The sequence below is a fragment of the Pelophylax lessonae genome, assembly GCF_965119305.1.
Source record: "Pelophylax lessonae genome assembly, chromosome: 2".
In the NCBI taxonomy this organism is placed as follows: Eukaryota; Metazoa; Chordata; class Amphibia; order Anura; family Ranidae; genus Pelophylax; species Pelophylax lessonae.
Window position 1 is genome coordinate 561,964,538 of NC_138769.1, and position 24,018 is coordinate 561,988,555.

Genomic DNA, 24,018 nt, shown 5'->3' on the forward strand with positions numbered 1-24,018 from the left:
CCATCATACGTGGAAGACGTACATTGCGCGGTGTGAGTCTCTTGGGGTTTCTTTCTCGCTCCTTCCCGGTGGCTCGGATCTTGACCTACCTTCAACGGGGGTTTGAACAGAAATTGGCCTCGAGTACCTTCAAGGGCCAGGTGTCGGCCTTAGCAGTCTTCTTTCAACGGCCATTGGCCACACACTCCTTGGTGCGTACTTTTCTTCAGGGAGTTTGGCACTTGGCTACTCCAATGCGGTCTCATTTACTGCCTTGGGACCTCAAATTGGTGCTCTCAGTCCTCCAGAAGCCTCCTTTTGAGAATCTTCAGGAGATTCCCTAACTTACGATGTCCCAGAAGGTTGCCTTTTTGGTGGCTATCACCTCTGCGTGCAGGGTGTCGGAATTGGTGGCGTTATCTTGTCGTTCACCTTGGTGGTTCACAGAGATAAGGTAGTCCTTTGCCCCTGTCCGTCGTTCCTTCCAAAGGTTGTCTCTGGTTTTCATTTGAATGAAGACATTGTGTTGCCTTCCCTGTGTCCCAGGCCAACACAGAAGGAAATTGCTTTGCATGCCTTGGATGTGGACTGGGCAATTGGGGTGTACCTGGCAGCTACGGCGTCTTTCAGGAAGTCAGACTCTCTCTTTGAGTTCACGGATGGGCCTTGGAAAGGGTTGTCCGTTTCCTCTGCGACCATTTCCAGATGGATCAGACAGACGGTGATCCAGGCCTATTCCATCAGGGGTCAGGTTCCTCCTTTCCCTGTCAAGGCGCACTCTACTTGGGCGCTCAGTGCCTCCTGGGACTTCCGTCATCTGGTAGTCGGTGCACACTTTTACAAAGTTCTATAATGTGTATGTGTTGGCATCTGTGGATGCTTCCTTTGGCCTCAAGGTTTTGCAGGCTGCTGTTTAGAGGACCTGGTCCTCTTTGAGGTTGTATTGTTTTTTTCAGGTGGGCTCCAGTTGTTTTGGTTGAGCTCCTGTTTACCTGGTTGACTATAGTTAGCCTTTGGAGTTTCTTTTCGCTGTTCCCACCCCTCATGTTTAACAATGCTTTGGGACATTCCAATGGTTAGAAGATCAGAAGCTGTGTCCCATCAATGAACGAAAGAGAAAATGGGATTTTTGACTTACCCTAAAATCCATTTCTCTGATGTTCATGACAGACACGACTGTTCCTTTGAGGGCCCCACATTCACCCCAAAACCCTCCAGGGGGAAGAGGAGGGACAGCTACTCACCATATCAGAAACCAGGCGGCCACCGCTCCAGACAGAAACCCTCGCCATCGACATGGGGGGGGGGGGGCTTTTGGCCAGGAGGAATGCTGGTACTCGAGCTGAGACCCGGTTGTATGTGACCTCACAAGGCATTTAACTCGCAGGCCAGCCCCTGTCCGTTGGGGCTATGTCGCGGCCGACCTAGCGCGGAGCTGAGGTCTGCGCCCACTCGCTGGCCAGACTGGGGGGGCCACTGGATCTAGATTATCCAGCCCGTCGCCAAGTCCAGCAGCTGCTTGTAGATCTCACAGGAAAAAAAAACAGGAGACCAAAAAAAAAAAATCTATCTAAAAAGGAAAAAATTGCAAGGACCAGAGATCCCAGCAAGGATCTAGTTCCTTACTCCTGACTAGAAAAAAGCAGAGTACCTATAGCAAAGATGAGGGAGAAAACCCTCCGGGACTGCCCATAGGCGTAGTCAGACTTTTTTTTCTGCCTTGTATCCTACCCCTGTAGGGGGCAGTATAAGACCAATGGCTAAGAAGATCAGGAGCTGTGTCTGTCAAAGAACAGCAGAGAAATGGATTTTACGGTAAGTCAAAAATCCAATTTTTTACATGCATGTAATATTCTATCACTACATCCAAGTCGGCTCATTCATGCCTGGGTGCTTCTCCAGTCTGTCAGCTGCAATGTATGTAGAAGCAAGGTTTGTAATAGCACAATTGCCTTTTCTGCACACAACAGTCTTGTAAGACTTTGCAGAGCAACATCCAAAAATGCAGAAGACACTTATTGTGTTTCCCTTTTTGATAGTGTGCTTTTACATGCATTTTATGTGCACTGCAGTGTTGACAGCCCTTACATAATGCACATTAATGAGTGTATATTAACATGCCTCAACAGTGTAAATGGGCCTCAACCAACGCTCTTCTGTATAAATTAAAACTTTTCTCCTAATGGTTTTCTTTCAAATATAATTTATATATATGTCGTAGGGACGTTTCCCCATATTTTGTCTTATATTACAGATTTTGGTGACATCTTTCCCAGTGAGTCCTTTTCAAATGACTGTACTTGGTATTCTGATTTTAAAGATCTGTAGAACAAAACCAGGCTTGCCCCCATTTGTCACTCACTCATAGGACTCTCTGGAAGTGCTGAGTTTTCTTGTATACTTGTATCAGCAGTAAGGACCTGAAAAAGCTTGCTTTTACCAGGAAGACACTTATGAAATGTGAGTGAGATTCTTATTAAATAAAAGTGTTTTTTTATACAGAATCACACTGTCATTCTCTTATATATAACATATCCCTGCCTGAGTTGATATGGCTGTTTGAGGAGGATTAAGTGAAGGAAGATTTAACCCATATATTAACAAACAACGCTATTGCTGGTTTATAACTTTACCAGCCATCCCATCTGGTGAGTCATTTTAGGGGGTGACTGGTGTAAGCAGCACAAAGGGTGCCTTACCACACACATTACTTCTGAAGAATCAGCACAACCACCTCTGAAGAGCCAGCACAATTTTGCACTTTATTTTTTGAATAATTAGCACAGTCTGCACTTTTTTGCACATTTTTTTTTGCTGCACTTTACTTGGACTTTATCTTGGGACTTTTTATGAATCACTATATCTGACTTTATATTTATAAGAACACATTTTTGTTTTTGTTCTTTGTATCATGAATTGATGATAATTTATTGTGATACTACATTTAAATTGGTTTTGTATAGATTAACATATTTATTTACATTTACTTATTTATTTATTTATATATATTTATAGTGAAGCACAATATTGCACAATTTTTGCAAATGTGCATAATTTGACCACTACCTGATATGATCACATGTACAGAAGTTTATTGTATATTGGGATCACCAATTATTTAGCACTGTGCACTTTGGTGCATCATATATATATATATATATATATATATATATATATATATTTTTTTTTTTTTTTTTCTTTTAATCTTGCACCAGCATTTTTTATGCACTTCATTTATATTTAATCGGTAATGCACGTGTCATTTTAGGATATTTATGTTATACAGCTGCGCCTATTTCCATTTATATTCTTTTCCATTGTATTGCTGCAATTTGCAGTTAATTGGCAGCAAATGTTTCTGATTAGCCTTAGACTTCTCTGGCGCTCTATCCTAACCATTTTTTTTTACCAGTGGTGCCTCTTTGTAGAGGAAGTTAGTTTGGAGGGTTATTGGGACTTGCTTTATTATTATACAGGATTTATATAGCGCCACAAGTTTGCGCAGTGCTTTACAATTTGAGGGCAGAATTCATTAGCTAATAGTTGATATCTGTATTTATATTTCACTCCATAGCTAGAGTATCAGCGGCAGCAGCTTCTATCAGATAGACAATCTTTCCACATGGAACAGCTAAAATACGCAGAGCTGAGAGCACGTCAGCAGCATTTCCAGCACATTCAGAACCAACACCAGCAGCAACATCAGACTCCTCCAGGCAGCCAGCCTGTGCCCCCCACTGCCCATTCCATCCCTGTAACACAGGCTTCTGTGACACCTGCACCAGGGAGCACAGCAAGCAGTTCAGAAGGACTGGGACAGCCAAATGCACCCCCATCACAGCCACCAGTAAACAGTCAGCAGCAAGGAGGGACACAACCCAGCCCAGCACACGGTAAGTGATTTACCTTGCTTCATTTGTGATTTTGTTTTTGTGTTATAGTCACAATATACAAAATAGTACTGCCTTGTAATTAAAAAATCCTTCACACATGCATTTTATTGACTAAAATGTGTCTAGGGGAAATTTAATGGGGACGTGATCTAGTAAACTGATAATCAAGACGTGGATTGGTACTGAAACACAGCCAGTCCAAATTGTGTCCCATTACAAACTTTAGGCTTTTGTACAAATGTTGACCCCAGTAGAAATGTTTTTTCCTCAACCCCCAAATCTTTTGCCTAAATTTGGTCTTTGTTTTTCAAAAGAGTCCTGCTTGGGAAGCCTCAAATGCTTTATCTACCCTTAAGTGTATTTTGTGATACAAGAAAATCAGCTAAAAAAATGTGCTCTGCCTATCACAGGGATAGGATAGGTTCTGCCTACCATGCTCCCAATCGCCAAGGAGATCAAAACCTGCCCCACTTCACCATTATTAGTAACAAATCCTGTTTCTGTGGAGCTTTTTAACCACTTCTGGACCGGAAGGTTTTACCCCCTTAATGACTAGGCCATTTGTTGCAATTTGGCACTGCGTGACTTTAACTGGTAATTGCAGTGCTGTACCCTAACAAAATTTATGTCCTTTTTTTTTTTTTTCCCCCACAAATAGAGCTTTCTTTTGGTGGTATTTGATCACCTCTGCGTGTTTTATTTTTTTGGGATCTAAAGAAATTACATGTCTCTATCGTTCATTGTCGGACACCGTCTCTGATACATATCAGTATGGTTATACTGCCCCCTACAGGAGTAGGACACTAGGCAGAAAAAATCCATTGTTTTTAAATGCTGATATGGCAATGAAATCTATAATGTTGATGCGAACCACACCCCTGAAGAAGGAGCTGTGAAATGTGTCAGGTGAAGGATGTCAATCCTTTTTCACCTATTAACATTGCTGTAATATGTATTCCATGTACAACTATGTCCTTATAGCATTGGTGTTTTTATGCTAACTTAAATAAAACTGATTTTTATTCACATTATTTAGTACTTAGTGCCTTCAAAGTCCCACTCCAAGGGGAACTTTGTTTATGGTTTATCTATTATGGATGTGGCACATTTAAGGAGGTACCTCACTGATTTTCTCTAACTTTTCCTTTTCTTTCTTCACTTTCCAAAACAATGAGAGCTGCAAAATACTCACCATGCCTCTTAGCAAATACCTTGGTGTGTCTACTTTCCGAAAAGGGATAATTTGGGGGGGGGGGGGGTTGTGCTATCTTGGCATTTCATGGCCTTCGAAACTGTGATAGGTAGTGAGGAGTGAAATCAACAGTTTACGCCCTTAGAAAGACCGAAGGTGGTGATTGGTTTTCGGGGTCCTGTGTGTACGTGGCTAGACTGCCTTTAAAAAGTGTCACACATGTGGTATCCCCGTTCTCAGAAGCAGCAGAATGTATTTTGGGGTGTCATTTCACGTATACCCATGGCTTGTTTGAGCAATATATCATTTCATTGACAACTTTGTGTAATAAAATTTTTTTTTTGTAATTTTCCCAAAACTTGTGGCAAAATAAAATAAATCTTTCCACGAACTCCGCATGCCTCTCAGCAAATAGCTTAAAGTGTCTACTGTCCAAAACGGGGTCATTTAGAAGGGGGGGTTGTGCTATCTTGACATTTCAGGGCCTCTGAAACTGTGATAGGTAGGGAGGGAGGAAGTAAAATAAACAGTTTACGCCCTTTGAAAACCTAAAGGCAGTGATTGGTTTTCGGGGTCCCGTACACAGCTAGACTCCCAAAAAGTCTCACACATCTCTGTATTCCGGTACAGGTATCCCTGTACTCAGGAGATGCAGCAGAATGTATTATGGGGTGTCATTCCACATATTCCCATGTTTGAGAAATATATCATTTAGTGACAACTTTGTGTAAAAAAAAATAAAATTGTCATTTCTCTTTGTTCATTGACGGACACAGCTCCTGATATTCATACCCATTGGGTTATACTGCCCCCTACAGGAGTAGGACACTAGGCAGAAAAGAACTCTGGCTACACCCATGGGCAGTCCAAGGGGGTATACTCCCTCTCTCTGCTATAGCCAGTTTTTTCTGCCTAGTCAGGAGTAAGGACCTGTTTCCTTGCTCGGATCTTTGGTCCTGGCAAAACATTTTTAGATAGAAATTTTTTTTCTGCTGGATTTTTTCCTGTGAGAGATCTATAATCAACTGCCGGACTGGGTGACAGGCTATATAATCTATATCCAGTGATCACCCCAGTCTGGCCAGCAAATGCGCGCAGACCTCAGCTCCAGACTAGGTTAGCCGCGACATAGCCCCACTGGACGGGGGCTGGCCTGCTAGTTAAACGTCTCGCGAGATCGCATACGACCGGGTCTGGGCATGAGTCACAGCGTTCCTCCTGGTGGACAGCCCCCGAATTTCGATGGAGAGGGATTCTGTCTGGAGCGGTGCCCACCTGGTTCCTGGTATGGTGCGTAGCTGTCCCCTCTCTCCCCCTGGGGGGTTTAGGGGTGGACCTGGGCCCCTCCTTGGGACGGTCGGACCCCCGGGTTCCCCTCCTTCCCGCAGGCACCCCCCTTGCCAAGTCCCTCATCCTGTCCCCCCTCCCTTGCTGGGGCTATTTGGGTGGTCTGGCACTGGGAAGGGGGCAGGGAGCTAACTGGCGATGGGGGCCAGGGGTTGCGCCGCCGGTGACCGGACAATCAATTGTGCGGAGGGGAGGTTGTACCTGGTGGGGACTCCTGTCAGGGCCCCCCATCCTACCTGGATCTGTCTTTGAGGCCTGGTCTCCCTCCTGAGTCCCTGTAAGCCTTGTGGTGCCGCGCAGGGGCCGCCATTTTGTTGTAGCCTTTGTGGTTTTATACACAGCAGCCATGTTTGTGTAGTCTGGTGGCCATTTTCTTGTGGTTTGCCATTGGAAATAGGGGTGGCTATGACAGTAGGGCCCTGTGGGTGGCAATTTTGGTGGTGGGAATCCCTCTTTATCCCCTAGTGCTAGCTCCTGGATCATTTTACTTCCCGATCGCCGAACATGTAGTGCAGATTCTCCTAGTGGTTGCAGGTGCCTGTTTCTGTGGGTGATGAGTCTGGTGACATCCTCTCCCTCTCTGCTGAGGATCGCTTGGTGCTTTGTGCCTTCCGTCCTCCGGTGTCAGTGACCCAGGTTTGCAAGGCGGCCACCTGGTCGTCGGTGCACATTTTTACAAAGTTTTATAAAGTGGATGTGTTGGCATCTGCGGATGCTTCTTTTGGCCGCAAGGTTTTGCAGGCTGCTGTTTAAGAGGACCTGATCCTCTTTGAGGGTGTGTGTTTTTTTTTTTTTTTTTTAACGTGGGCTCCAGTTGTTTGGTTAAGCTCCTGTTGCCTGGTTGGCTAATGTTTAGCCTTGGGAATCCCACCCCTCATTTTTAACACTTCTTTTGGACGTCCCAATGGATATGATTATCAGGAGCTGTGTCCATCAATGAACGAAAGAGTGTGTGGTGTGGTGGGGGCCCCTCTCCTGTGTCACTTTTAGTGTTTGGAAGGTGCAGACTGTATGTGAGGCGACCGCTGCGGCTGAAAACCATGCGGTCCGCCATTTTGGATGTGGGCAGCATGTCTGGCTTCACTGTGGGCTTTTGCTATAGCTTGCTATGTAGTGATTTTGGCGCCATCCGGCGCCATCTTGTGTGTGGCAGAACGATAGTTCTGAGCACATGTCGGCGGCCATCTTGCCGAAGCCTTCCATTCATTCCTATGGGCAGCCATTTTCCCTGGGCCTTGCAGCTTATAGTTCAGCTTCTGGTGACCTCACTTCCTTTTCCTCTGGAGCAGCGCTCGGTGTGGTAACACTCTGTGGGGCTCTGCAGACTGTCTCTTCCATATCTATCTGTTCTATCCTTTCTGGCTCAGTTTTGTCCCTTTTGGGGGGTTTTGTGTACACTGTGTTTATAGCGGTGGGCTGCGCTATCCGCAGCGCTTTTAAAGGGCCAGTACTTTCACTATTATTTTTTGCAATGGATTCTCGGGACAGGGACAGCAAATTTCCCCCAGCCTTGGTGGGGGACCCCAGTTCTGCTGAACCCCCCGTTATACCTAATTTGGCCGCTGTGGTGGTGTCTTTGGTGTCAAAAATGGAGGTGCTGATGGCTGAACGTGCTGCTAGGAAAAGGCCCAGATTATCTTTCTCCTCTGATTCAGATGGTGATGTGGCTGCTGTGGCTGGCGTGCCCTTTTCAGGGTCTCGCTCGTCCCTGGACCCTCTGGGGTCTGAGGGGGAGGCGGAGGTGGAGGGGGTTGATGAATCTTCCCCGGGGTCGCCTGAGGAACGCGCACACATGGATGATTTGATTTCTTCTGTGAAAGAAACACTACATTTGGAGGATGAGCACACTCCTCCGGCCGTTGTGTCCTCATTTGGTACACATAGGGCCTGCAAGTTGGCGCAGGTTTTTCCCTGCCCCGCTGAGTTTCATCACACAGTGAATGAACAATGGCGCAGTTTAAAACGCCCTTTCACGGTGCCTAGTCAGTTTAAACTGCTTTACCCCTTTGCGCCTTCTACGGATGCACGCTGGTGCGTGGCCCCCAGGGTGTATCACGCTGTGGCCGTGTTGAACAAGGCTACTCTGGTTCCCACTGAGGATATCCCGGTGTTCCGGGATCCTACGGACAGGAGGTTGGAGTCTCTTGCCCGCCATGCCTATACGGTGGCGGGTTCCATGCTCAAACCTATTTTCGCTTCTGTCATGGTGGCTCAGGCGTTGGCGGACTGGACTAAGGTGCTTAGACGCACACTAGTGTCTGATTCTGCCCCACCTGCTACGCTGGAAATGGTGGACCAAATTCATCATGGGGTCATGTTTTTGTGCGATGCGGCCTTAAATGATGTCCCTTTGGCTGCACGCCTGTCTAGTGTCGCGGTGCTTAACCGTCGACTGATCTGGCTGAAGAGCTGGTCGGCTGACCAGACGTCACGGAAAACGGTGGCTGACTTTCCTTATGCTGGATCTCGCCTTTTTGGCGAGGCCTAGGATACTTTGGTGAAAGGAGTCACTGGGGGCAAGAGCACTCTGCTGCCCCAGAATCCGTAGCACAAATTCTATAAGGTGGATGTTCTGGCATCAGCTGATGCCTCCTTTGGCCGCAAAGTTCTCAGTGCGGCAGTGCCATAGGGGACCCTGGTTTTTTTGTGGGTCTCTGGCTGTTGGGGTGTTTATCCCCTGGATATTTGTTTTCCTGGGTTGTTGCTCCTGTTGAGCACTTTTCTGTTGCCCAGAAGGTTCTCTTACTGTGCGTGTAAGGTTCCTTTCTCTGATGTGGGTACTGCGTTGCCTTTTCTACGGTTGTGTCTCCCACCCCTCATGTCTACACTGCTTTGGGACATCCCAATAGTGATGACTTATGAGGGGCGGCGATTGTCTGAAGACGTAAGAGAAAACAGAATTTTTGTAAAATCTTCCCGTAAAATTCCTTTCTCTGAGTCCTCCGACAGTCGCCGCCCCCGCCCCTCTTTTGGGCTTTTTTCTTGTACACCTACTGCTATTCTACCAAACTGAGTTGGGAGGGATTACTGCAGGGGGGTATTGACCAGTGGGACAGCCCCAATGGGTGTGTCTATGCTAAATGCTTTTGTTCTTTTGACTAAGTCTTATGCCTAGCTACTCCTGCGGAGCGGTAGTCAATACCAATAGTGATGACTTATGAGGGGCGGCGACTGTTGGAGGACTCAGAAAAAGCAATTTTACGGTAAGATTTTACAAAAATTCCATTTTTTGACTTACCGTAAAATCCATTTCTCTGATGTTCATTGACAGGCACAGCATCCACCCCTCTGTGGAGTTATAATTCTCCTGACACTTGTAACAAAACTGAGTGTCTATAGCAGAGAGAGGGAGTATACCCCCTGGGACTGCCCATGAGTGTAGTCAGAACTATTTTCTGCCTAGTGTCTTCCTTCTGTAGGGGGCAGTATAACCCAATGGTTATGAATATCAGGAGCTGTGTCTGTCAATGAACATCAGAAAAATTGATTTTACGGTAAGTCAAAAATCATATTTTTCCCGAAATTTGTGGCAAAATATAATATATTCCATGGACTCAACATGCCTCTCAGCAAATAGCTTTGGGTGTCTACTTTCCAAAAAGCGGTCATTTGGGGGGGTGTTTGAACTGTCCTGGCATTTTATGCCCAATATTAGAAGCTTATGCACATCGCCCACTCTTCTGACCACTTGAAGACCAAGCCTTTTCTGACACTTTTTGTTTACATGAAAAAATGATTTATTTTTTTTTACTATAAAATTACTTTAAACTCCCAAACATTATATATTTTTTAAAGCAGAGGCCCTACAGAACAAAATGGTGAGTTTTACATTTTTTTTGTCTCACTGTATTTTCACAGAGATTTTCTAAAACTTTTTTTAAATTTAATGCACAAATACACTATATATTGCCCAATTGTTTGGTAACATATAAAAGATGATCTTATGCCGAGTACATAGATACCAAACATAACCTGCTTTAAATTGCTCACGCCCAACAAACTGCGTACAATTTTAAAAGCCTTTACAGGTTACCACTTTAAATTTACAGAGGAGGTCTACTGCTAGACACCTTCCTTTTTTTTTTTTTTTTTTATCGTTTTTATTTTTATCACAGGGAATTTAAATATCCCCTATGATAGTAATAAGTATTGACAGGTACTCTTTTTTTACAAAAAAATTGGGGTCTATTAGACTCTAGATCTCTCTTCTGCCATTAAAGCATCTGACCACACCAAGATTGGTGTGATAAGAAGCTTTCCCAATTTCCCAATGGCGTGGTTTATATCTGGTGAAACAGAAGTCATGAAATGCTCATAGCTTCCGTTATCTTAGGCCAGTGGTCCTCAACTCCGGTCCTCAGGGCCCACTAACAGGCCAGATTTTAGGTATTACCTTGGGGAGATGCAGACTAGAGTACTGCAGCCAGTGAAGGTGCAATGTGCTTAAGTGCTCTTTATTATACAAACTGGTGACAATCCGTGCCAAAAAGATAAGGTGCAATGGTGAGGGGGTCCACTCCCCGTGGATACTTCCACTTACCAGACTGCCAGGACCCCTTAGCAATATTGCATGTGGGTCAAACGCACTTTGTAACTGGTGTGGGTCTTTTATTTTCCTTTGAGACTAGTCTTGTAGACTCCAATACCCAATCTTTCCTCAATAAGCCAAAGAATGTGGGACCATAGGAGGGAAAAAATTCAAGATAGTGTAATCCCGTTTCATAAGCTTTATTAAATAATGCAGAAAATAACTCACATTTCAGGAGTGATAACAAGCCTTCAGTGAAGATACAATCTCCTATGCAGAAAGGACTTGCGGACTTGCACAGTTTTCACCCACCTACACAAGAATTTTGGCACCAGTCACTCTATATATTCCGATTTGCGCTGTGTGTCCTTTTTTGTCATTTTTAATTACTTTTGAACATCAGCATTTCAGATTGAGAGTAAACATCATACATCCATAGCGCAGTATTATTACACATTTTTGAATACTCTACTAGTTTGTGGTAGCGACGGAAACAGTCCCCGATGCAGAGACCAGGTTGGCCAGGACAGGAGGGACAAAAAAAGTGGGTGTCACGCCTATGTCTACATTTTCTACAGACACGACATCTTCTTTGGGGTGCTCTTTGGGTAGGGGTACCAGGGAGAACATCCGGAAAATGCCTCTCATGCATCTGGCTCACAGCATCTGGATTGTGAATTTGGGCCACAGCACCTTCTGGATACAGAAGGGCTGTGATGATCTCTTCCTGGAATTTTAGGAAGGATCCACTTCTTCCTGACATTTTGTATAGCACATAAGCGTTCAGCAGAGCCAATTGGAATAAGTATACAGACACTTTTTTGTACCAGCGTCTGGCCTTTTTGGCAGTGAAGTACAACGCCATCATCTGGTCTTTGAAGTCCACCCCTCCCATGTTAAGGTTGAATTTGTGGACACAGAGGGGCTTCTCAATAACACCAGTCGCCGTTGCAATTTGGACTGTCGTATCTGCGTGACTGGAGGACAGAACAAAAACATTCCATGTGACCCTCCACTTCACTGCAAGCAGTTTATTACACTTCCAGCCGGCTCTCTCCTGCTGTCGGAAATCAACAAGCAGTTGGGGGAAAGCCCCGGAGATTAGGTCGCACGGTGCCACATGCACAAATTCCAGATTCAAAAAGGTCACTAAAAAGTGATCCACGTGTAAATAGTACCGCTTTCCGAATAAGGGTGACACCAAGTCCCAAATAATCTTCTGCTGCTCCCTATGTAGTCTGCACAGTTGGGGACTCCACATTGCTATCTTTTCCCTCGTAAATTCAGAAACTACATGTATAGCCTGTTGCCCTGTCACAGAGCTTATACATCTTGACCCCATATCTGGCACGCTTGCTGGGGAGAAACTGTTTGAAACAAGATGGCAAGAAAGGACTCCTCAACACAGACAGCTTGTTGGGGCATATACAATGCTGCAAACTTTTGGTTGAAGTGATTTACGAGGGGCCGCATTTTAGTGGAGCCGGTCATTTCTAGGGTCACCCCAAGGACGACTGAAGTGTATGAACCGCAAGGTTTGCTCGTATCTAGTCCTTGCCATGGCAGCAGAGAACACAGGCATATGATAAATCGGGTCAGTGGACCAATAGGACTGCAACTCACTCTTTTTAGTAATGCCCATGAGGAGGGATTGGCCCAGAAAGATTTTAAATTTGGAAACCGTGATACGAAAAGGGCTCCGAGAGAGAAAATTGCATTATTTCCTGTGCCTGTGTTTACACAGGCACAGGACATTCTGCCATTGGTCAGAACCGACTACCAGGTCCAGACCTGGACCTGATGACTGACTGGTTCTAAAACAAATCAGCACATCGAGGGGCGTGCGCCCCCCCCAGCGCCCATGCGCAACCGACATACGGTTAGGTTGGTTCACGCAGCCAAACCACCTTGCTGCAGTAAAACTGTGGCGGGTGGTCAGCAACTGGTTTAAGAACTTTTTTTTTTTGTTTTGTTTGGATAGTCTTGAAAAGTTATTGCTGCCGCTAGCCATGGGTAGGCTAACCTGCGCTGTCCTAGTAATCACATAAAAAGGGAGGAAAGATCTCTTTGATGGGACACAGACAGTTGTTTTAACCCTTCCCTGCTAAACAAATAAGAGTGTTTTTAACCACTTAAGCCCCGGAGGATTTTACTGCTCAAAGACCAGGCCCTATTTTGCGATTCGGCACTGCGTGACTTTACCAGACAATTGCACAGTCCTGCAACGCTGTACCCAAATGAAATTGACGTCCTTTTTTTCCCACAAAAAGAGCTTTCTTTTGGTGGTATTTAATCACCTGTGCGATTTTTACTTTTTGCGCTATAAACAAAAAAATTGCGACAATTTTGAAAAAATAACAATATTTTTCACATTTTTTTATATGAAATTCCCCCCAAAAAATAAGTAAAAATCAAATTTTTTTTAACATTTTAGGCCAATTTGTTTTCTGCTACATATGTTTGGTAAAAAAAATTGCAATAAGCGTATTTTGATTGGTTTGCGCAAAAGTTATTGCGTTTACTAACTAAGGGAAAGATTTATGTAATTTTTATTGTTTTTTTTTTTTAACTAGTAATGGCGGCGATCTGCGATTTTTTTTTTGCGACATTGCGGCGGACAGATCGGACCCCTGACTAACATTTTTGACACTTTTGGGGGTACCAGTGACATTACTACAGTAATCAGTGCTATACATATGCACTGTTACTGTAAAAATAACACTGGCAGGGAAGGGGTTAACTTTATTAGTGATCAAGGGGTTAAGTGTGTCCCTAGGGGCGTGATTCTAACTGTAAAGGGGCGTGGCTAGTGATGTAACCACAGAGACATACGATCCTACATAGCAGGATCGTGTAGTCTCTGCCGTTAGATCAGGGAGAATGACAGGTGGCTTTGTTTATATTAACCGCCTGCCTTTCTCCCTCTCCACCGGGAGATCGCGGGTGACCGGCGGACATGTCAGGGAACGAGCGGCTTGCCCCCTAGAGGCTCGTAGGCGACCGATGTAGCCCTACGTCGGTTTGCCTGTACGGGGCTGACTGCCGCAGTAAATAGTCGTGCGGCAGTCGGCAAGTGGTTAAAGGATGTCTTGATTGTTCACACAGATGCTGCTGGCCAGTTTTTTTTTTTTTTTTGGTCAACAAGTGGGTTAAATGAAAAAAAAAAAAAATCATCTGTTTCCCCTATCCACAGATTCGAGGTGGATGGGGGAAGCCTTCTCGCTGTGGTATTTTATTTTGACAGTGGAGAATCTTCCCCACCATCAGAATACAGTGGCGAGTGTTGCTGGCTATAGCCAGCAGCGCTGATCATTCAGGAAAATTTCCCTACAGGCTGGTTGTATACAAGCCACTTGATAGCTTGTTCTGCACTCCTGTGACCCATTTCCAGCTGAAGTCCCCTCTCTGCTGACGTCACAGAAGTCGGTCCAGGCACTGCGTCATCACGACCACTAAGTCGGGATCCGACAGGTACCTGCACCGACACCCTGAGCCAGCCGCTCCCTGTCCCTCCACAGCCCAGCGCTCCAATGAGCGAGGAAGGGGTAGAGCAGAGAGCTGCTGACTGACAGCAGCTTTCTGCTCGTGGAGCTTTCAGAACCAAGCGATCTGCGGTGTTCGATCGCTCGCTTCTCAGTGTAGAGGTGCCGGGGGACAGATGCTGCATCCATCTAGGTAAGTAAAAATGGGGGGGGGGAGGGGGGGAATCTCATACATCTTTTAACTTTTTATTTTTGCAACACTCATAAAATTACATGGATAAAAAAATCTCCCATAGAAATAATAACACCAAACCATATCACAATCACTGTCAATTCAATTCTTGGAGCAAATTATTAGAAAGGGTGTCTTCCATGAGTAGTTATTCACTCAATTCCTCAACATGTTTTGCGGGAGCACCACACTTCTTCAGTAATAACAGTAATATTTAAATAAATAAAAAAAACATGCATCTGTGCAAAAATAGATAGATAGTGAAACAATATACAGGTACATAAAAAATATAATATCATAAAATTATAATATCATCAAAAAGGTAATTTTTTTCAGTAATTCAATTCAAAAGTGGAACTCATATATTTTATATCGATGTGTTGCACATAGAGTGATATATTTCAAGCATTTCTTTCTATTAATTTTGATGACTATGGCTTATAGCTAGTGAAAACCTAGAATTCAGTATCTGAGAAAATTAGAATATTACATAAGACCAAACAAAAAAGGATTTTTAATACAAAAATGTTGGCTTACTGAAAAGTATGTCCTCAAAACTTGGTGTTATGGAAGCTCAGGTTGCTTTGATAGCAGCCTTCAGCTTGTCTGCATGGTTGGGTTTGGTGTCTCTCATCTTCCTCTTGACAATACCCCACAGATTCTCTATGGGGTTTAGGTCAGGCGAGTTTGCTGGCCAATCAAGCACAGTGATATCATTATCATTAAACTAGGTATTGGTACTTTTGGCAGTGTGGGCAGGTGTCAAGTCCTGCTGGAAAATGAAATCAGCATCTCCAAAAAGCTAGTCAGCAGAGGGAAGGATGAAGTGGGGTTTAGTTCAGGCGAGTTTGCTGGCCAATCAGGCACGGTGATACCATGATCAATAAACCAGGTATTGCTACTTTACGCAGTGTGGTCAGATGACATGGCTCCCCAAATCATCACTAACTGTGGAAACAGAAAGTTGCATGAGGTCCAGTGTGAAGTTTCCTTAGTCTGTGATGATTTAGGGAGCCATGTCATCTTCTCATGTTGCTCCACTGTGTTTTATAAAGTCCAAAGTTAGCGCAGCCATCTACCAGGAAATTCTAGAGCACTTCATGCTTCCCTCTGCTGATCAGCTTTTTGGAGATGTGGATTTCATTTATTTTCCAGCAGGACTTGGCACCTGCCCACACTGCTAAAATTACCAATACCTGGTTTATTGATCATAGTATTACTGTGCTTGATTGGCCAGCAAACTCGCCTGACCTAAACCCCATAGATAATCTGTTGGGTATTGTCAAGAGGAAGATGAGAGACACCAGGCCCAACAATGCAGAGGAGCTGAAAGCCACTATCAAAGAAACCCGGGCCTCCATACCATCTCAACCGTGCCACAGGCTGATCGCCTCCATGTCAAGCCACATTGATGCAGTAATTCATGCAAAAGGAGCCCTGACCAAGTAATGAGTGCATACTGTACATAGACATACTTTTCAGTAAGTCAACATTTCTTTATCAAAAATACTCTTTTTTTTCTTTCTTTTTTTTTATTGGTCTTATGTAATCTAATTTTCTGAGATACTGAGTTTTGGGTTTTCATTAGCTGTAAGACATAATCCTCGAAATTAGAAGAAAAAAATGCTTGAAATATATCACTCTGTGTGTAACACATTCATATAAAATATGAGTTTCACTTTTTAAATTGAATTACTGAAATAAACTACTTTTTTTATGATATTCTAATTTTATGAGATGCACCTGTAGGTTGGTGAAGCAGCAAACATCCTTTCTACCAGATACAATTGGGGTAATACTTTGTTGCACTCAACCAATGCTCACAAAGTATGCAAAAAAACCTTTCTTACAAAAACACAAATGCCCAAGAATAGCAAACAAAAATAAATGAACTATAAAGTGGCTGTGCATCTTACATATGAAATAAAGTGACTGTGCTTGGGACCTCATCATAAATGAATCATAATTTTGAATATAAACATATATAAAAAAACAGTAAGTTCAAATATAAATAAAGCAAACGTCCACAGAAAGGTAAATCCACTGTACAGGACAAATAAATATGAAGCCTCTTTTGAGATCCCAAAAACAGCCGCTGACACCCCTGGCTGTCAGAATACCAGAACAGTGACGGACACTGTTCAGCTCACAATTTTCCACTCTGCTCCTTCTTTTTTTTTTTTATTTACAAAGCATAAGTCCCTTATTGATTTAATTTATAAAAACTATAATGAAACTAATATAATAAGCCATACTTGCAATTCTCAGGAAAAAAACAGGGCTCATTGAACCCACAGAAAGCAATTACAGTGGGAGGGAGGGTGGCAAGGTCCTTCAACATTTCACCCAAGGGTGTAAAGCTCTAAAGTCTGAAGCAAGTTAAACTATTAACCCTACTACCACGACGTCCAGGGGAGCTATACCTTGCCATACTTTCATGGACAACCGTGATTTATATAGGTAAGTTTGTACATAGAAAGTGCAGTGTCAATCATGGCCTCCCAGGACAAAACAGCAGGAGGGTCCGCTGAAGTCCACCTTAACAGTATTTCTTTCTTACCGTAATATAATAGATAAGATATCAACAGTTTTAGATTGCAAGAGCGTTACTGGTCCTCATAGGTTCCTTTCGATATTTCAATCAAAATTTGAGCGGTGCCAAGAGGGGCAACCTTTGGCTTGAATTTTTGCCTGTTCAATAGGACTTGACTAAAATTTGAGCCCTATATGTCTAGCACTATGTGCATATTGTGTGGATTCTACTTATTAATATGGAATGTGACTTCATTTCTTTTCTGCAGGTTCTGGTTCATTTACAGGTCAACCACCACCCAATCCCATGATCCCATCAGCAGTACCTGCTCCTGCCCAGCCTCCGGTGCCCGGTAATCAGCACCCCAGCATGCCTTTGCCTGTACCATTTAATATGGGTAGTGACTTAGTTGATTCTGCTCATCACAACCCACCAATTAACCCCTATTCAGTGCCCCTTCCCGTGCATGGCTCTTTCCCTCCTGCAGCATGTCGGGTCAGTGGACCTACCCCCATCCCACCTAACCCTTCCATTGCCATGTCTTCAGCGCCTCCTAACTTGCCGTCTTCCCTGGGGTCAGCTGCCACACACAGCCCTGCGATCGTAGCTGCAATGCAGGGAGGGGCTCCCATCACAACCAGTCCTGTGCCAGGTGAGCTTAGTAAACAAGGTAAATTTAATTGTGAGTTATAAAATTATTCTGGATCCCATGTTATAGGGAAACCGTTGGACATCCTGTAAGTATAATAAAATGCCAAATGATAATACCATGGTGTGGTGTTATGACAAGGTAACAACATTATTTTAAATATATATTCTGTTTGTCATCAAGGAAAGTTGTGCTTAGAAAAAGATGTGGGTTGCCAATCTGACCTTTTGAAAATGCTAGCTGCTTATCTCTGGCTTTTGAGCCATTGACATAGAAGAAGCCTGCATAAGGACTTGGTATTTGCATTTGCTACAAAAGGTTAAAGCAAAGGAATTGGCATGACAGCCAGGTGTCTAGCATTTTTAGAAAGAGCTTAGTGTTGGCATCCTCCGTAATTGCTCTCATTGGATGTTTCCTTGAAGTGTCATGTAAATGACTATATGCATGGGTCAGTTAAATATACTGTACAGACATCTCTATATCAAGCAAATGCATAGTCATAGCCAAAAAGCACATGTATTATCTACATAACCTAACAAACCACTTGAAGAACTGGGGTGTGTAAGATACTTCCAAAACAAACCTCCTCTATGTACCTTTGTATCTCAGAGGCAAAGACATTTTCACCTGTTTTAAAGAGGACCTAAAGCCAAAAGGTGTTGCATTATGCTGATTTTTAAAGGAGAGAATTAAAAAAACTACTAACAAATATATTATATGTACCTGCTATGTGCAATGGTTTTGCCCACAGCAGCCCAGATCCTCTTCTTTTTTGGATCCCCTGTCTGTGATCCTAGCAGCTCCCATTCCCCCCCGCTGAGTGCCCATAATAGCAAGCTTTTTTGCACTGGGGGCACTCGAAAAGGCTCGTTCCCGAGCAATGCTATGTGTCCATTAACACACAGCAGGAGTGTTGTGTCCGTTTGCAGCAGTGCTGCTCTCTCTCCCTGCTCTCACTGGCACAGAGGCCACAGTTGGAGCCATCAGCTCCTCCCGCTGCTTTTAATCAAATCCTGTGAGTAGGGTGTAGAGGGCAGGGCTGAGCCACACTGTGTGTGTCTTTGGACACACACAGCCAGGCTTGGGAGCGCACCCACACATGTACCCCCATTGCAAGCAGCTTGCTATGGGGGCAAACGCAGAAGAGGAGTAGTGGAGAGCACCGATGGGGGACCTCAGAAGAGGAAGTTGGGGGTGCTCTGTAATGTGAGCTGGTAAGTATAAACCTCTTTTATTTAGGAAAAAATGCTTAAAGTGTAAGTTCACCTTTACAGAAAATCTGTAGAGGTGAACTTGCACTGGACCCCACCCCCCTCGGTCCCGCTATGCCGGAGTCCTGCGATCTCCTGCTGTGAGACATCGGGTCGCTGCTTTACTCCTCTGGGGATTTGAAATCCCTGTGGCTTTCTCTCCTCTTTTCCAGCGCTGACAGGACGGGCTAGGCGGGTTCTGATTGGTCAGCACCGACCAATTAGAATGCCTCCTATCCCTACACGCTGAGAGGTGACCCGATGTCTCTCAGCGGGGGGGGTCGCGGGACTCCTGCATAATGGGACTGGGGGGGAATGGGGTACAGTGTAAGTTCACATTACAGATTTTCTGTAAAGGTGAACTTACTCTTTAAGCCCTTAGTATCACTTTAATGAATTCTAGAAAGAGCGTTTGGCTTTTATTGGTAAATAGCAAGATTACCGTTACAGTGTGTTTTTTTAGTGCTTCATTTTTTTGTGGCAACGGATTTTAAAAATAAAATAAAATATTTATGTATGGTCAACTCTTTTAGTTTTATTTAGAGTAGGGAAGATTTAAAACCCCTGTCATTTTTTTTTTTTTTCATCCCATATATTTTCACTTCACTTCCTGTCCTAAAGGTAAAATAGGAAGCGAGAGGAAATCTCCAAATTACTGATTAATGTTTACAATTAAGAAGAGTATACATTAATCAATCTTTATGAACCAGTGAGGGTATTTCAAAAATCTATAAAAGATACTGATTGTTAAGAAGTGATCGAAGTCAAAAATAAATGTTTATTCTAAAGAATAAGCCTGATTTCTGGAACTTTCTGATAGAACCCAGTTCCTAGCGTACCTATTTTTTTTACAATTCATTCGCAAATGAACTTTATAATGTCTCTACATTCACTTTTAAGCCTGCCACAAGGGGGAGCAGTTGCAATGCAGATCTCATTTCAAGTTAGCCATCCTTTCTGATATAAAGAAACCCCCCTCCTTTAGATGCTTTTCTTTGCCTTCTGTTATTACCGTGTTTGGTTGGTTTCTGGCTTACATTCATTTGTGACTCCTAGAAATGTTTGGTCCTGTTGTGCGCCGCTAAACTCATTTGATTCTTGAAAATATTGATTCAGCATCTGTTTTCTTTTATGTTTAATGAATCCTCTGTCTTGAAACAAAAATCTACATTTATTTTCTCTTCTAATGTGTTATTTGGCTTTGGGATAAAGTGAAAACTGCAGCTATAAAAATCAAGAACGCTTTTTTCCCCAATTAACCCTGGTAACTCTTCTGAGCAATAGAGTCCCTTTTCTTTCAGCACATTTCAAACTGCCTTTTTCTATAACTTTTTCTCATGTTGTTTTGTTTGACTATTTGTACTTTTAAGCAGCATTTTCAGATGCCTACTGTGTTCCTTCTTTCCAGATCCTGCAACATCCCATCCTCCGGAATCAGTGGGAAGCACAGTCCCCCCAGCCCAACAGTAACATTGGGACCTCTCTTGTTGTGGGTAGGGGGAAATTCAGATCAGGGGAGAAATGTGAACGATTGTGGAAATGTATTTCAGACACTTATTTCTGGAACCAGGCCTCCTCCCAGGCTTAGAACCACACATTGAGCTCTCCAGGGACACAATATCCCTTTTGTGTCATGACCTTTCTTCATTTTATGTCATCTGTGGCCTGGACCTCAGCTGTTTACTGTTCAAGTCTACGGAAAGGTATCCTGTAAGAGAACAAGAGGAGACTATAGCACATCCAGGCTCATTTTGTTACCCCTATCTTGGCTGTGGAAGTGTGGAAAAGTAGTGCACAGCAAAGCAGGACTGTGTGTTCCTGTAAAAACACATGGGAAAAGACGAATTAACTGAAGGACTGAATGGAAACTGATGCAGCTAACCTGGACCTTCTTACAAGAAACACAGCTAAAGAAGTCAGGAAGATGATCTGTGTCATTTCTGCTGCTGATAGAACCACGTTCCAGACTCTGGTGACTCCCATGACAGAGCTGAAAATACATTTTATTTTTGTTTTTCTATAAGATCAGCTGTGGATGAATTTAGCAATGCTGCAATGGTAGAGATGGCATTCCAGTAAAATTCTGGAATAATGACTTAAGATCTCGGGCAGCAGAGTTTAATACATATACATTGCTGACAAATCCTGTTCACTTGGTATTTCAGTTGTTGGTGACTTTTGCCTGTTATTTCAGAGGAGTTGGCACTTCTCTTGTTGCATCTTTGCGTCTGTTGTAACCTGTGCTGAGAAAGCATCTCTCCTCCAGGTAGTGGTATCCAAGGTGATGCCTCCTGCACTGACTGGGTATAAGGTCATTTCATAGTTTCACATCTGATGGGTCCTAACAGAGAGATCCACACCCCTCTGTTTGTTTTGTACAGAGTGGTGAAGTGCACAGCAGCCACACAATCAGGTTCCTCATTACATTCTTCCTTTGTGTCACGTTCCATTGGTTGAAGGAGAGGGTGAGCTATGTGTATCCCTGTAAAAGGATGGCGATGGGGAATCTCTGTCTCACTCTATTGTGCACTATTTGACTTGTTAGTAAAATATTTTAGCTTTTATCTATATAAGCTTTTTTTATTTTAAACCATTGTATTTTAAATATTTCTGGCCAGGGTTGGGAGATCAGGGGTTCAGAGTGCACTTTAATTAAAGGAGGCTGGGAACTTTGTTTTATACGGCTGGGTCTACTGACTAGAGAGGAAAGTGTTAGGTAATATGGTTTGTTTGAATGGAGAGGACTTTCCTCTTTTTGGATGAGTGTGTAACAACCTTCTTGGAACTCTGATTAACACCTGATTGTTCTGACCCCCCTGTCTGTTTATGTTACCAGTACCTTATCCTGTGTCTGTGCATCTTACAATCCCCAGCCATGGGGCATTAAAATCTTAAAATTTATAACAATTATGTGTAATTTCTGGTTTCTTTCCTAATATTTTTCTATCCTATATGTATAACTAAGTTGTTGAAAATGTGCCATAATCTTGGTGTTTATTTTTCATCACAGCAAATGGATTTCAGACATGTTGGGATTCTTTAAACGTTAACTCCACTTTTAGAGCATTTTACATGGTACACCCATATTTAGGGTGTAATATGGTGCCACGCCAATACCCCCTGACAGCTTGCGGTGGTCATTCTTACTGGCGACTACTGTCAGGTTTGAATTTTGCATGACTGTATAAACTACAAGCTTCATCTGCTTATGCCGCAGATTAACTTGAAGTTGTCAATGGAATACAAGTGCGATGATCACCACATTCATAAACCGTTGCTCTCTAAATGAAAATCTGTACCTCAGGACAGACAAGGAGCTAAAGAAAAAAGTGTGCAGGAGACTGTTCAAGTTCCCTATCCTTCTGCTGCCTGCCCCCCCCCCCCCGTGTGCTCCCCTGGTTTTCTCCCCAAGCAGCAATGCCAGCTTCCCCTTCTCTCCCCCCACCGGCTGCTGCGGGGATAATTTCAGAATGGAGAAGTGGGGTAAGGAACTAATCAATGTGTAATTTACCAGCCCCTTCCTTTTCTGAATCTCCTTACCAATCACTCACTGTTTTAATAAAAACGAAATTATAGCAAACTATTATGCAGTTTGCGAATGAACAAGGAGACAGAGCTCTTCTTCTGTCTCAAAAGCTAGACATATGGGGTCTGTTTAGACCCCTGATATTTCATCAAAGCCTCCCAACAGAGCTGTTAAAAATTGTAAAAAAAAAAATGTTTTAAAGAAATAACGAAAAAAAAAACTACTGACAAATTCATTTGCCCAACTGACACTGTCCTCTGCTCTACTGACTAGTACCGACCACTGTTCTACTGACACTGCCCTAGTGACACTATTCACACACCATCCACTGCTCTACTGACTGACGCTGTCCATTTTTAATGTAAGCTAATTTTATGCTCAAAAGCCTTCTTCACGCTAAGGATGCGTCTCCATCCTTGGTGGTGGAAGGACTATCGCCTGACATTTTCTCCAGCTTCGTACAGAGACGTCTGGCCTTTTATTTCACCCTATCTTACGAGAGGTACACAAAGAGTCTCTATTGCTGTTTTCTCTATGTTTCTTTCTACTACTCGTTCTTACTAACTGCTAACCGTTTCCTACACCTTCCTGCAGCTTTACAGTCACAAGGGGTTCTCATCTCCTTCCTTTCTAGGAAGAGACTTTTCAAATCTTTCAATAATAATGCAATGTACAGATATATGGAAAATGGTAGTGACTAGCGAACAGCCCACCCACCCCCCCACCCCCCCCGGACCTGAGCCGCAACCCCTGTTAAAGTCTATGGGACCCAAACTTGAAAAACCAAAAGTCCCCATTTTGAAGACTTATATGCAAGTTATTGCCATAAAAAGGGTATCGGGGCCTGGGTACTGCCCTGGGGGACATATCAATGCGAGCCTTTTTTTTTAAATGAGCAGTGATTTTAGAGATACTTAAAGTGAAACAATAAAAATGTAAAATTCCTTTAAATATAGTGTCTGTGTGGTCCCCTTAGTCTGCCTGTAAAGTGGAGGATCTGTACCGTATATAGAACCTACTGCAGCAAAACTGACCTATATACAGAAAAAAAAATGACATTTAAATTGATTTTTCCATCCGCAAGCCTTTGCCAATGAAAAAATGTTAAAGAAAAACGGCGTGGGGGTCCCACCTAATCCATACCAGGCCATTTGGGTCTGCTATAGATTTTAAGGGGAACCCCATGCCAAAATGTAAAAAAAAAAAAAATGGCATGCTCCCCCCTAAAATCCATACCAGACCCTTATCTGAGCATGCAGCTTGGCAGGCCAGGAAAAGGGGGAGGGGCCGAGATCCTGCCCCATCCCCCCCCCCCATTTTGATAAGTAGGAGTTGATTGCACCCCGTGTCAAAAAGAAATACAAACACACACACAGTTTTTGACAATGCTTTATTCAAAAAAAATGT

General features: G+C 43.5%; 1 protein-coding gene across 5 annotated transcripts in view; it reads left to right on the forward strand.

Annotated features, from left to right (window-relative positions):
- Positions 1-21,992, forward strand: part of SMARCC2 (SWI/SNF related BAF chromatin remodeling complex subunit C2) — a 209,476-nt gene extending 187,484 nt beyond the window's left edge. For 2 of the 5 annotated variants that reach the window (XM_082245457.1, XM_082245458.1), the window contains exons 24-26: positions 3,554-3,872; positions 17,455-17,838; positions 20,494-21,992. In XM_082245457.1, the coding sequence (XP_082101583.1) occupies positions 3,554-3,872; positions 17,455-17,838; positions 20,494-20,555 (765 nt within the window). In that variant the 3' untranslated portion in view covers positions 20,556-21,992. The remainder of the gene's footprint in view (positions 1-3,553; positions 3,873-17,454; positions 17,839-20,493) is intronic. The other 3 variants (XM_082245459.1, XM_082245460.1, XM_082245461.1) reach the window with 3 other exon arrangements.
- The last annotated feature ends 2,026 nt before the right edge of the window (positions 21,993-24,018 follow it).